A 12,155-nucleotide genomic window follows, 5' to 3' on the forward strand; every position below is an offset into this window, starting at 1 on the left:
ACATAGCAAGCATAGCCTTGAGATTAAGGGTTTTATTTTCATCCATGGCCACAATAAACCTTGAGCACACATTTGGAATCTGAGCACAGCTTACCTTATAGACCTCTACTAGCTCAGGCCCCTGCCATCGCATGCCTAGATTATTACAAAATCCAAACAGTCTCCCTGTTCCCGCCCCCACTCTGCTTGAGTTCTCTACCCCTTCTCATTTACTCCACCCTGGCCATGCTGTCCTTCCTCACCTCCAGACACACCAGGCATGCACTGGCCTGAGGGCTTTTGCTCTTGCTTTCTCTGGACCATGGGCAACTCCAGGGTCAGTATGTGTCTCATTAAGCACCTGCACATTGCTCAAGCACAGGCACCTGCATATAGCTGGTCCCCAATATATGCATATTGAATATATGAATAAATGAATAGATGAATGGCAAGCATGAATAAATATAATTGTAAAAAAATTAGTATAATTTGGGGAGAAAAATAGTAAAATAGGTTTTCAGGTTTAACATTTATCTTGTAGAACTGCTAAATTATTTCTCAGGTCCTTATCCCTTGATTTGGGGAAATGAGAAAATTTAACGGTTTTTATGAAGATTTCTGAAGTAAAAAAAGAAAATTCCTTTTGAGCCCTACTTGGAGCATTATGTGGTGTTACCATCCCCTTGACCTATCAGAGCTGAGAGTCACACCTAAGGAGACATGCTGAGTTTTCAGGCCTCTGGATTCCCTTGGTGGAACCAAATAACATGAGTATCACATCTTATCTTATTAAATAAGGTGGATAAGAGAAAGATTAAAGTGCTAGAGGATCTCCATGGCTACCACCAGTATAACTGAGGGATAATCCTTCCTTATCCAGGTCACAACCACTAATATGGATGAACAGCCTCAGAAAGCCAACTATTATATAATAACTGGAGCAAATGGTATTGTCCACCTTCTGCTTAATTTTTAAAGGCTGGAAATGCTTTATGACCCTAAATCACTGAACATTCATTTATCTGATTGTTACAGATAATTCCAAAGAAATAGAATTATAGATCATTTAGTCAATAACTGTTGATTAATCTAATTGTGCGAGGCACCATGCCATGGTCTACAGGAAACTCAGACAGTCAAAGAGCTTTAGTATGGTAGGGGCAGGAATAAAACAATCCCTATCCGGATTACACGGTGGGGTGGGGGTATTCAAGATGCTGGAAGAGGAGGAAGCAGTTCCACCTGTTGGGATGAAAACTCCCTGCCCGGCTTGTCTTCCCTTCCTTTGCACAAGCTTTTGTACCTCTGATGTTCTGGGTACTGATCCCCATCCTGGGGTCGAGGTAGTCCCCCATACTTAGAGATTTCCTTCAATGAGGGAGACAGAAAACAAATACTAAACAAGAAAATATCATGCAACCGTGGGTGCTGTCAAATAAAAAATAGGGTGATGTGAAGTGACCACGGGCTTACATTAGCTTGGGTGGCCCTGGAAGGATCTGAGGAAATGAGCCAGCCTCATGGAGATCTCAGGATACTGAAATTCCCATCTTGGTAGAGCGGGGGCAAAGGCCTGGGGGCAGGAAATGCAGCACAAGGATAGTGAACTAGAGGTAACAGAAACCACTCTGGTGCTGTTACTGACAGGTGCCCTGATTGCTTGGTTTCATTGCCTTCCTGCTTCCTAATATTTATATTCACCCCAACTCCCCTACTTTTTTTTTTTTTGTACCAGGGATTGACTCCAGGGGCATTTTATTACTGAGCCACATCCTCAGCCCTTTTTACTTTTTATTTTGAGATGAGATCTTGCTGAATTGCTTAGGGCCTTGGTAAGTTGCTGAGGCTAGGTTCGAACTCACAGTCCTCCTACCTCAGCCTTCCGAGTTAAGGGATTACAGGTGTGTGCCACCACACCTGGCCTGGTACTTACTTTCTAAGAAAAGAATGATATCAAACTTTAATATGTGTCAGGTACTGTACCAAGTACTTTACATAGACCAATTCCTATCTTCCTAATGATCCTGTGAAGGATGTATTTTATGGTTGAGGAAACAAAGGTTCAGAGTAGGTAACTTGTTCCAAATCACACTGCTCTTTAGTAGTAGGATCCAGGACTGGAGCCCAGTTCTTTCTTGTCTCCAAAGTCTTTGTTCTTAACCTCTGGTCTGGGGAGAGGCTTTGAAGCAGAAAAGCCCGAGTGGCTCCCTGGGAAGAGGCTGGTTTGGGAGGTGTGTAAAGGACAGAGTCACACTGGGGAGAGTTGGTTGACTGTTCAGTTAAGAGGATTGTGACAACCCAACACTGGATGGCTGTCTGTGAGATGGTGCCTAAAACATGTCACTGTTGGTATTTTAACAGCCCAGGTTATCCCTTTACTCTCAAATCTTCAAGAACTGGACTTATCGGCCAACAAAAACATGGGCAGCTCTTCTGAGAACCTACTCAGCAGGCTCCGATTTTTACCCGCATTGAGGTCGTTACTCATGAACAACTGTGCTTTGGAAAGTGAGACTTTCACAGCTCTCGGTGAGAGAATTACCCAGATCCCTGCAGGCACCACGCAATAACAGGGGAGGGTCCACGCTCTCTTTCTCTATACACAAATTTCATTCCAAAGCTCAAGCCACAGGTACAATAAGGTACGTAGTCATGAGGTTTATGACTATAGTTTGTCTTCTTAGGAAATATGCCCTCTTACAAGTGATCTTCTCAAGGCAAATGATTCTGGAAACTGCAGATTTTATATTTTAAATTTACCTTGTATATAACCAACTCTGGAGGGTCTACACCCATGATAACTTAAAATTTTCCAGAAGTTTCCATCTGAATTGAGACTGCAGTACATTGATGGAAGGTGTGTGAGTCTTGCTGACTGAGTTCACTTCCCCACAGTTTTTTTTTTTTTTTTTCAGAACTGAGGATTGAACCCAGGGTGCTCTACCACTGAGCTACATCCCCAAACCCCCTTTTTATTTTTTATTAGGAGACAGGGTTTTTCTAAGTTACCCAGGCTGCCCTTGAACTTGTGATCCTCTTGCCTCAGCCTCCCGAATTGCTGAGATTGTGGGTGTGCACCACGGCACCTAGATCCCCACAGCTCTTGCTGTTCTCTCTCAGGAATCTGGGTATGCCTCAAGTTCTTGGATATACCAACCTAGATCAAGGGCCTACTGGATCTGAAATTTCTGCCTATTTAGGAGCAAGAGTATGGTCAGCAAGTAGAAGGAGATATTTTGAGGCAAAAGGGACTTTGTAGCGTTTTTCAAAATACACCACCTGGGCAACCAGCACTTTTTTTTTTTTTTTAGCATTTTGTACTATGGTGCTGGAGGCCCCCAACTGCAGCTCCAGGTTCAGTGATTCACTAGGAGGACTCAGGTCTCAGCATGCCATTGCACTCATAGCTAAGATTTATTACAGTGAAAGGACACAAAGCAAAACCGACAAAGGGAAAGGTACCCGGGACAAAGTCCAGAGGAAACCAAGCACAAGATTCCAAGAGTCCTTTCTCAGAGGAGCCATACAAGGCACACTTAATTCCTCCAGCAGTGAGTTATGATGACATGTGTGACATATCATCTCCCAGTGGAGCTTGCCTGAACTTACTAAAAGTTCAGGGTTTTTATTGAGGCTCAGTCATATAGGCCACCTCTGCCTGGCACATTCCAAAATTCCAGACTCACAGAAGGAAAGCTGGTGTTCAGCATAAATCATATTATAAGTACAAACTGATTAGGCACAGTGATCTAGCCTTATCAGGGAACGGTAAGAACATTCCCCAATTCCAAGCTCCCACATGCCAGCAAAGGGCATGATCAGTAGCAGGCCTTTTTCGGGTAGGAGTCTCAGGCTTGCTATGTTACCTCTTTTTTGCACATGTGCATGTGACTAAAGCCATTGGATCCAGGTACTTCCCGAGTAGTGATGAAAACAGAGTCCTCCCCTCTGACCCTTTCTCAAGTGCTATGCCAGTTGACACTTCATGAAAAGTGTATTGTACTGTGGACCAGACAAGAGCTATTACTAATGAAATGCATTCTGTTAATAAAAATAAATACATATCACTCACTCCAAATTCGAAGGGCACTGCTGACTTCCAATGCATTCACCCATGTAGACCTGGTCCTTGTCATTACTGCTCCCAAGCAGTAATCTTTCATCTCTTTGCCATGTGTCTGGATAGGGAGAAATCCCAGGTCATGTTCCTATCAGACCTGGCATTCTTTATCTGGGGTCACAGAGAGTCTATCAGTATGCTCGAGGGGGCCTACCTATGAGCTCCCTAAAATTGATCACAATTATTCTGTGTTGGGGGAGTGTTTGGTACATTTCCTGCCCCCGCCCCCCGCCACCAAAACGCCTGGAATTCAGTCTGCCTGAAATCAAATCCTGACTGTGGCTATTGAGACCTGTGGGACCTCAGGTACTTAATATTATTGTTCCATGTTTCACTTTCCTCATCTGTAAAATATAAGATGAAATAATAGTACAGCCTCACAAGGTTGTCAGAATTAAGTGGGTTCATGCATGTAAAGTTCTTAGAAAGCTCCTGGCAACATAGTAAATGTTCAATAAATGTCAGTTGTTGATGTTATTATGGGGAGAGAGTCTATAAATTTCATTTTTAAAACAAATAGTGTTGGATCACTGCCCTGTTTAAAAAATTCAGTGTCCTTCCTGTCGCACTTCAGGTGATACCCCCATTCCTCAATGTGGTTTAAATGGCCCTAGGGATCTAGCTTCAGTACCTTGACTATTCTTTTCTTTGCTCTCTGAATCCAACCTCAATTGGATTCTTTCTGTTCCTTCATGTCACGCAAGACCATCCTGTTCTCTGCCACGCCCTACCTCCAATCCCTACTCCTTCCTGGGAAGTTTTGACTCAATTTTCAGGTCCCAAGAAAACAGAACACATAAAAATGTCTCTTGTTATCTAAATTAGGAACCTGTTTATAACCTTCATCAGAATTTATAATTATGTATTTATTTGTGTGGTTGTTTAATGTCTATATTTCTTCTAGATTATAATCTCCTTGAGGGGAGAGATTGTGTTGATTCTTTATTGCATACCTTAAGCACATTTTAGGTACTATCTACACTTAGTTAAGTTAGTTAACATTAGTTAAATTAGTAAATAAATAACAAACTTCTTAAAGGGGTCTGTAATTCATCAAATGGTTAGGTAGGCACATTACATACACAAATGACATACTCCACTGCTTAGACTAATTTAGATAAGTTCCAAAAAAGAGTAAATTTGGGGTCAACATCATATTTCATAAATACAATTCCAGTAGGGAAAAGTTGAATTTTTTTTTAAGAAAAAGAAAAAATCTTGAAGAAATCAAGCTGTCCTAAGATACATGACTTTCTAATTCTAGGTGCACAATGAATCATGATCAAGTAGAAATTACACTAAATTATATCATCTGACATAACTCTATCCACTCAATTTAAATTAACCTGATTGATGGATATACTCTATATCATTTTTTGTTTATTCATTTTTTAAATTTTATGGTAGTGGGGATTGATTCCAGGACCTTGCACAGGCTCAGCCAGCACTCTACACCTGCACCCCCAGCCTTTTTTAGTTTTTGCTTTAAGACAAGGTCTTCTAAATTACCCTGGGCTGGCCTCAAATTTGAAATCCTCCTGCCTCAGACTCCCAAGTAGTACTCTACATTGCTTCTTTAAGAAAAGTTTGATTTTTCTTTATTGTACATCTTTGTATCATAAGTGAGAGAGATTTTCTTACAATATACTATAAAATAATAGATATTTTCTCTTGAACACATATTATTCTTTGTTCTTTTTATTTTGATACTAGGGATTAAACCTAGGGGTACTTTACCACTGAGTTACCGCCCCAGTCCTTTTAATTTTTTTATTTTGAGACAGGGTCTCAGTAAATTGTTCAGGGCCTCACTGAATTGCTAAGACTGGCCTCCGACTTGTGATCCTCATGCCTAAAACTCACTAGTCACTGGGATTACAGGCATGCACCATAGCACCTAGCCATATTGTTCTTTAGAAAAAAAACAGAGCACAAAAAGTGTTTTTAATTACTATGCTTGGGAATAAGTTGTTCTGGTTAATTTTAACTCTAAGGTCAACTGAGAATCAAGCAGAAATGTTTTCATTTTCTTTAAAAACTTTCCAAAATACATGGGTTCTTTTCCTTGCCTCAGTAATTGCAGTGAAGTAAACACAAATATATCTTTTTGTTCCAAAGCCTTCGGGAGGCTTATCCTCATCTCTGACTTTCAGCAGTGACTGTACAGTGGAGCATGTAACCAACCAGGGCATGCTCTGAAAATCTTGATTAACTCTCCAAGCACTTTGCCTTTTTCTCCTTCCCAAATATGAAGAAAAAGAGAGAAAAACCCCCAGCCAATAGTGAATTCCATTTAATCATGTTTTACTGTTCTGAAGTTTCCAATGTTTTCCCAACTAAAAATCATCAATATAAATTGACGCCATGAATTTCAGGCCGGAGAAAACAATCTCTACAACTTTCTCCACCCTGAGTATATTAATATGTTGTCCTGGTCTATGCTCCTCAAGTTCAAGGCTTACGATATCTAAGTTATTCTTATCATTATCACTTTTAGTCGAAGCCTCTATTCACCTCCCCACTCTGGAAACAGTCAACCTTTCTTGGAATAAGTGTGTTGGTGGCAACCTGAAACTGCTTCTGGAAACACTAAAGCTATCAACATCTCTTCAAGTGCTGAGGCTGAGCAGCTGTTCCCTGGTGACAGAGGACGTGGAACTCCTGGGTTTGTATCAGATCATTCCAAGGCAGTCTTGGCATGCAGAGCACGGGAATGGGGGAGAGGGAGAAGTCAGGAGGCCTGGGGCTAAGGTCTGGGTAAGCTTTCCCTTTCCCCAAAATCTGTCTAGGAGAGGTCTGGTTAAAATGAGGGACAATTCTAAAAGCAAATGGCAGGGGTTGAGGTTGTGGCTCAGTAGTAGAGCACTTGCCTGGCACATGTGAGGTTCGATCACTGGGGTTTGATCCTCAGCACCACATAAAAATACATAAATAAAATAAAGGTATTGTGTCCATCTACAACTAAAAAAATATTTTAAAAATAAATAAAAGGAAATTACATAAAAGTGTTTCCTAAGAGGAGATGGATACAGATAGGTGGTTCCTGTCAGGTAGATAGCTTTTGCTCCACACCCTCCCATATGTTGAGTCTTCAGTGTTCACACGTCCATCATTTTACTTCCACATAAGGTTTGCCCTAGCCACACGGTATTTGCACTACTACTTAATTTTACCTCTGAATTGACTCTTGCTTTTATTTAAATAAAAAACTGGCCAAGCATGGTAGCACATGCCTGTATTCTCACCTACTCAGGAGGCTGAGGCAGGAGGAATTGTAGAGGCTGTTCTGGGCAAATTAGACCCTCAAAATAAAATTTAAAAAAATTAAAAAGGCTGGGGATGGAGCTCAGTGATAGAGCTCCCCTTTCCCACCCCAGGTTTCACTCCAGAACAAAATAAATAAATGAATAAAATAAACCAAAAATATAAAGGAAGTTAGAATACAATTTTCGCACTGAAATGTGTTAATTCTCATACAGATTAAAGTGATGCCTGCTGAAGACTGTGAGAAGAGTTTAATTCTCTCTTTGCAAATAAATAGATAAATAAATAAATCTAGAACTTTCTCCACGTCAATTTAGAAAGCTATAAGGAAAATTGAATAACTTTTTGTACTGTGAGATTCTAGGCAATGTAATACCTGAAATCACTAGGCAGGTCCACTTCCCCTTGGGAAATGATGAATTGGAGAGTCTCTGTCTCCTATATTTCCTTGTCCTCACACCCCCATTTTATTCAGCCACCAACTTTCAGATCTCTGAAGCCATGAGCACCCATGGAAATGAGGTAGCTGTATCTATGTTCTCAGTGTTTACCATCTGTTCTGCTATGAGAGGACACCTGTGCCTAAAAATCACGTGCTATGCAAAAATCACTCAGTAATAACCACAGGGTTTATGGTTAGAGGCACAGCACTTGAAACTTCATCAGTGACACATAGGAACTAGTAGAAATACCAGTAGAGTTGTTTTCTGTGTTAAATTGGCTAAGAAATACAGAAATATTACAGTAAATATGGCACTTTGAAAAGATCTAAAGTTTGTCTGTGGAAGGAGAATCACCTGAGGTAGAATAGTAAGTTCCAACACCAGATGTGGTTGAGTGAGCATTGTTGTTCCCCTGAGGTGTGTTCGTGTGTACAGATTTATTCCCATGAGCAGCTGGAATGGTTTTATACGTTCACCTGGTGTTTCCTGTTGGTCATTGTGCAAAACAAAGAAGGAATTTGCATTATGCTCAAACTGTTCCCTGAGATTTCAATCTAGTTGGAAGAAAGTTGCATTCTCAAAACAAATGTTATAACAAAAATGATTGTGATTAGAAGATTGGGACAAAACATTGTGATTTTTATGTGCATTTCCCTAGTGATCGATGATGTGAAAATCTTTTTGTGTGCGTATTTGTCAACTGTACATCTTCTTTGGTGAAGTGTCTGCTCTAAATATTTTGCCTAATTTAAAAAGTTGGATCATTTGTTTTCTTATTAATGACTGTTGAGATCTGTCTTGATTTCCTGGACATTAAGTCCTTTACCAAATACGTCATTGGCAAGTATTTTCTCTGATCTGCTTTTCGTTCTCTTTAACTATTTTTTTGCAGAGCAAAACCTTCAGTTTTGGAGTAGGTCTATTTATATTTTTGTTAATTTGTTGGATAGAGCTTCTTCTGTGTTTCAACTTAGAACTTTTTGAAAATACAAAACTCTCAAGGATTTTTTTCCGGTATTTCTAAAAGTTTTATATTTACATTTTACCTGTTATTCATTTGAGTTAATTTTATATGAGGTGTGAGGTATGAATAGAAATTAGTGTTTATTTCATATGACTTTCTAATTATTTGAACACTGTTAATTGAAAAAAAACTCTCCTTTCTCCATTGCATTTCCTTTGTATTTTTGTAAAAATTCAACTAGCCCTATTTGTGAGGGTCTATTTCTGACCTTTCTTTTCTGCTCCATTGATCTATGTCTATATTATTTTACCAATATCACACTGTCTTGATTTACTTTACATCTTGAAGTCAGGCAGTATGAGTGTTCTGACTTTGTTCTTTTTCAAAAGTATTTTGGTTTTTCTAATTCCATGCCATCGTCATATAAAATTGGAATCATACTGTCAATATCATTTTTTAATCCTCGTGGAAATTTGATTTCAACTCCATTGATCAATTCAGGGAGAAATGACATTTTGACAATACTGAATATTCCAATCCATTAACATATTATATCTCCCTATTAAGGTACTCTTTGGTTCTTTCATTGGTGTTTTATAATTTGCTGTACAGATCCTGCACATATTTTATTAAATTTTTATCTGAGTAGTTAATTTTTATGGTGCTATTATAAAAGGTACTATTTAATTTTTGAATCCAAATTAACAATTGCTAATGTGTAGAAATACAATAGATTTTTTTAAATTTTGAAATATTTTTTTTAGTTCTGGTTGGACACAATACCTTTATTTTATTTACTTATTTTTTTATGTGGTACTGAGGATTGAACCCAGTGTCTCACATGTGCTAGGCAAATGTACTGCTGAACTATAAACCCCAGCCCCTATAATGTTACCAATCTTCTGAAAGAATCAGCTTTTTAAAAGTCTATTTTCTGAATTGGATACCATTAAAACATATATATTTAAAATATATATTTTATATTATTTTAAATATATGTTTTAAATATATGTATTTTTAATGGTATCCAATTCAGAAGATGTATATCAAGAGAGATAACTATGTGTATTTGCTATGTATATATATAATTATATGTATATTTGTTACCTATATATAGTTATATATATTTGTTTATTTATATTTATTTATTTTTGGTACTGGGGATGGAACTGAGCTATATCCTTAGCCCTTTTATTTCATTTTTTAAATTTTTAAAAATATTTTTTGGTACTGAGGATTAAACCCAGGAGTGCTCTACCTAATGTAGTTCAGCCCTTTGTTTACTTTTTTAAATATTTTTTTTTCTTGTAGATGGACACAATACCTTTTATTTATTTATTTTTATGTGGTGCTGAGGATCAAACCCAGTGCCTCACACATGCTAGCAAGCGCTTCACCACTGAGCCACAACCCCAGCCTTGACCTTTGTTTATTTTTTTATTTTGAGACAGGGTCTCACAGAGTTGGTGAGGCTGGCCTTGAACTTGTGATACTCTTGTCTCAGGCTCCTGAGTTGTTGACATAACAGACATGTGCCACCATGCCAAGCTTGAAACCATTAAATATACATAAGTTAGTTATTTTATTTAAAGTTTACAATTAAAATTTATTTCTTTAATTCATTTTATTTAGGTCGACATAAAATTTTATCAATTATACCTTCAGTCATTGTATGTTTTTCTTATTTTTTGCCGCTAGTTTTTTTCCCCTACATAAAATTTATACTTTTACATTTGTCAGGGATATTTTTTTCTTCTTTCAATTTTTAGTAGCAATATTACTAAATGTGGGTTTAGCCATTGCCACTTTTATATTGCTTTCTTTCTAACAGAAACATTAAGGATTTGTTAATCACTGGTAGCTGGTGTTAATTTCCTTTATAAACAAACATTTTTCCCCCATAGAGTAGACTACAAAGCAAATATTTACATGACCCACAATTCCACTACCCAGATCTTTAAAGATATAATAAATATAAAATATTAAAAAATAATACTGTAAATAGGGTACTCACATATGGAAAATCCAAAAAGGATAGAAAAATGAGTGAGATTTGCTTTAAAAATACTTTAAAAAAAAGGGGGGGGGGGTAGAGGAAAGAGGATTATATGAGGCAAAATTAGTGTAATGAAGACAACTGTTGAGGCCGAACGCTGGGACATGGCAGCCACACTCTCCTCTCTAATTGTTGTATATTTGATAATTTCCATAATTCAACCCCCCACCCCCACCCCCGCCATCAGATGAGTTGCTTAGGCTGTTGCTTAGGCTGGCCTTGAACTCCTCAGCTATAAGCACACACCACTACACTCTGCTACAAACTTTTCTAAAGAGTGGGGGAAAACATGCACGCTGTCTTTAACACAGGTCAGATCTTGAGAATACTGTGAGTAATGTTGTGAGACAAGACATTAAGGTGACACACACACTGAAACCGACACCTAGGGACAGACAGCAACTCTTGAGTGTTCAGACGACTGAGCTCTCCAGCGCCCCCTGTTGGCGAGTGAAAGAGATGGGGTTGGAGTGTCCTACTAGATCTGGGATCCATGATGGGTGAGAAGTGATTGAAAGACCCGGGCATGGTTAGTCCTCAAAGTGGAATTTGAGGCAGACCTGACTGTTGTCTAACACTGCAGGACTGGCATGAGAAGGAGGAGCTGAGTTTTCCAGCTGGCCAGCAGAACTGATGGGTGAAAGTCACTGGGAGCAGAAAGGGGGCCCGAGAAGGGATTCTCCCTGCTAAAGTGGCTTTCCAATGAACTTCAAAGGATGGTTCAGGTGGAGTCATGGTGGTCACCCATAGAGGGCTGTCAAAGGGATTCCTCTCTGGTCATTGCTCTGGAAGTTGAATGGGGAGACTTTCAGGATCCCTTGACACTCCAAGATTCTGGGACCCGTACCTGGGCTGAAGAGGAAAGAATGTGCTATTTGCCTTGGGTATCTCTCCCACCTGTTCTTGCAGAAGTTGTTATCTTCTCTTAGTTTTATCATAACTATTATTTATTAAGTGCCTTTATAGCATCTATTATGGTATGTACTATTCAAAGGGGGAAATTGTCCTGTGTACTAGTGATCTCTAAAGTGAAATTATCCAAGTATGTTTTGCACACTGAAAGTGCTTGGTTAAATAATTATTGAATGAAGAATGATGGAATGAATGACTAGAAAATAACTAAACAGTATTAAACAACAAGAAGACTATTTACAAGTGGTCCTGAGTTCATGCCAATGAATCATCCCTCCAGACGTTTAAGTCTGAAGGAGAGCTGGGTCTCCAGGGAGGCAGAGAGCAGGAACTGGACAAAAATGAAATTCTTTGGGTTGAGATCAGGAAAAATGAAAAAAAAAAATCCATTTTCAAACTTTAAATGGCATGTACAGG

The 12,155-nt window shown here is 38.8% G+C and overlaps 1 protein-coding gene across 3 annotated transcripts in view; it reads left to right on the forward strand.

Moving 5' to 3' along the window:
- Positions 1-12,155, forward strand: part of Lrrc31 (leucine rich repeat containing 31) — a 31,208-nt gene that overhangs the window by 16,631 nt on the left and 2,422 nt on the right. For 2 of the 3 annotated variants that reach the window (XM_027942186.2, XM_027942187.3), the window contains exons 7-8: positions 2,341-2,508; positions 6,597-6,764. In XM_027942186.2, coding sequence (XP_027797987.2) covers positions 2,341-2,508; positions 6,597-6,764 — 336 coding nt within the window. The remainder of the gene's footprint in view (positions 1-2,340; positions 2,509-6,596; positions 6,765-12,155) is intronic. The other variant, XM_027942188.2, reaches the window with a different exon arrangement.

The sequence above is a fragment of the Marmota flaviventris genome, chromosome 8 (assembly GCF_047511675.1).
Source record: "Marmota flaviventris isolate mMarFla1 chromosome 8, mMarFla1.hap1, whole genome shotgun sequence".
Taxonomy (NCBI): domain Eukaryota; kingdom Metazoa; phylum Chordata; class Mammalia; order Rodentia; family Sciuridae; genus Marmota; species Marmota flaviventris.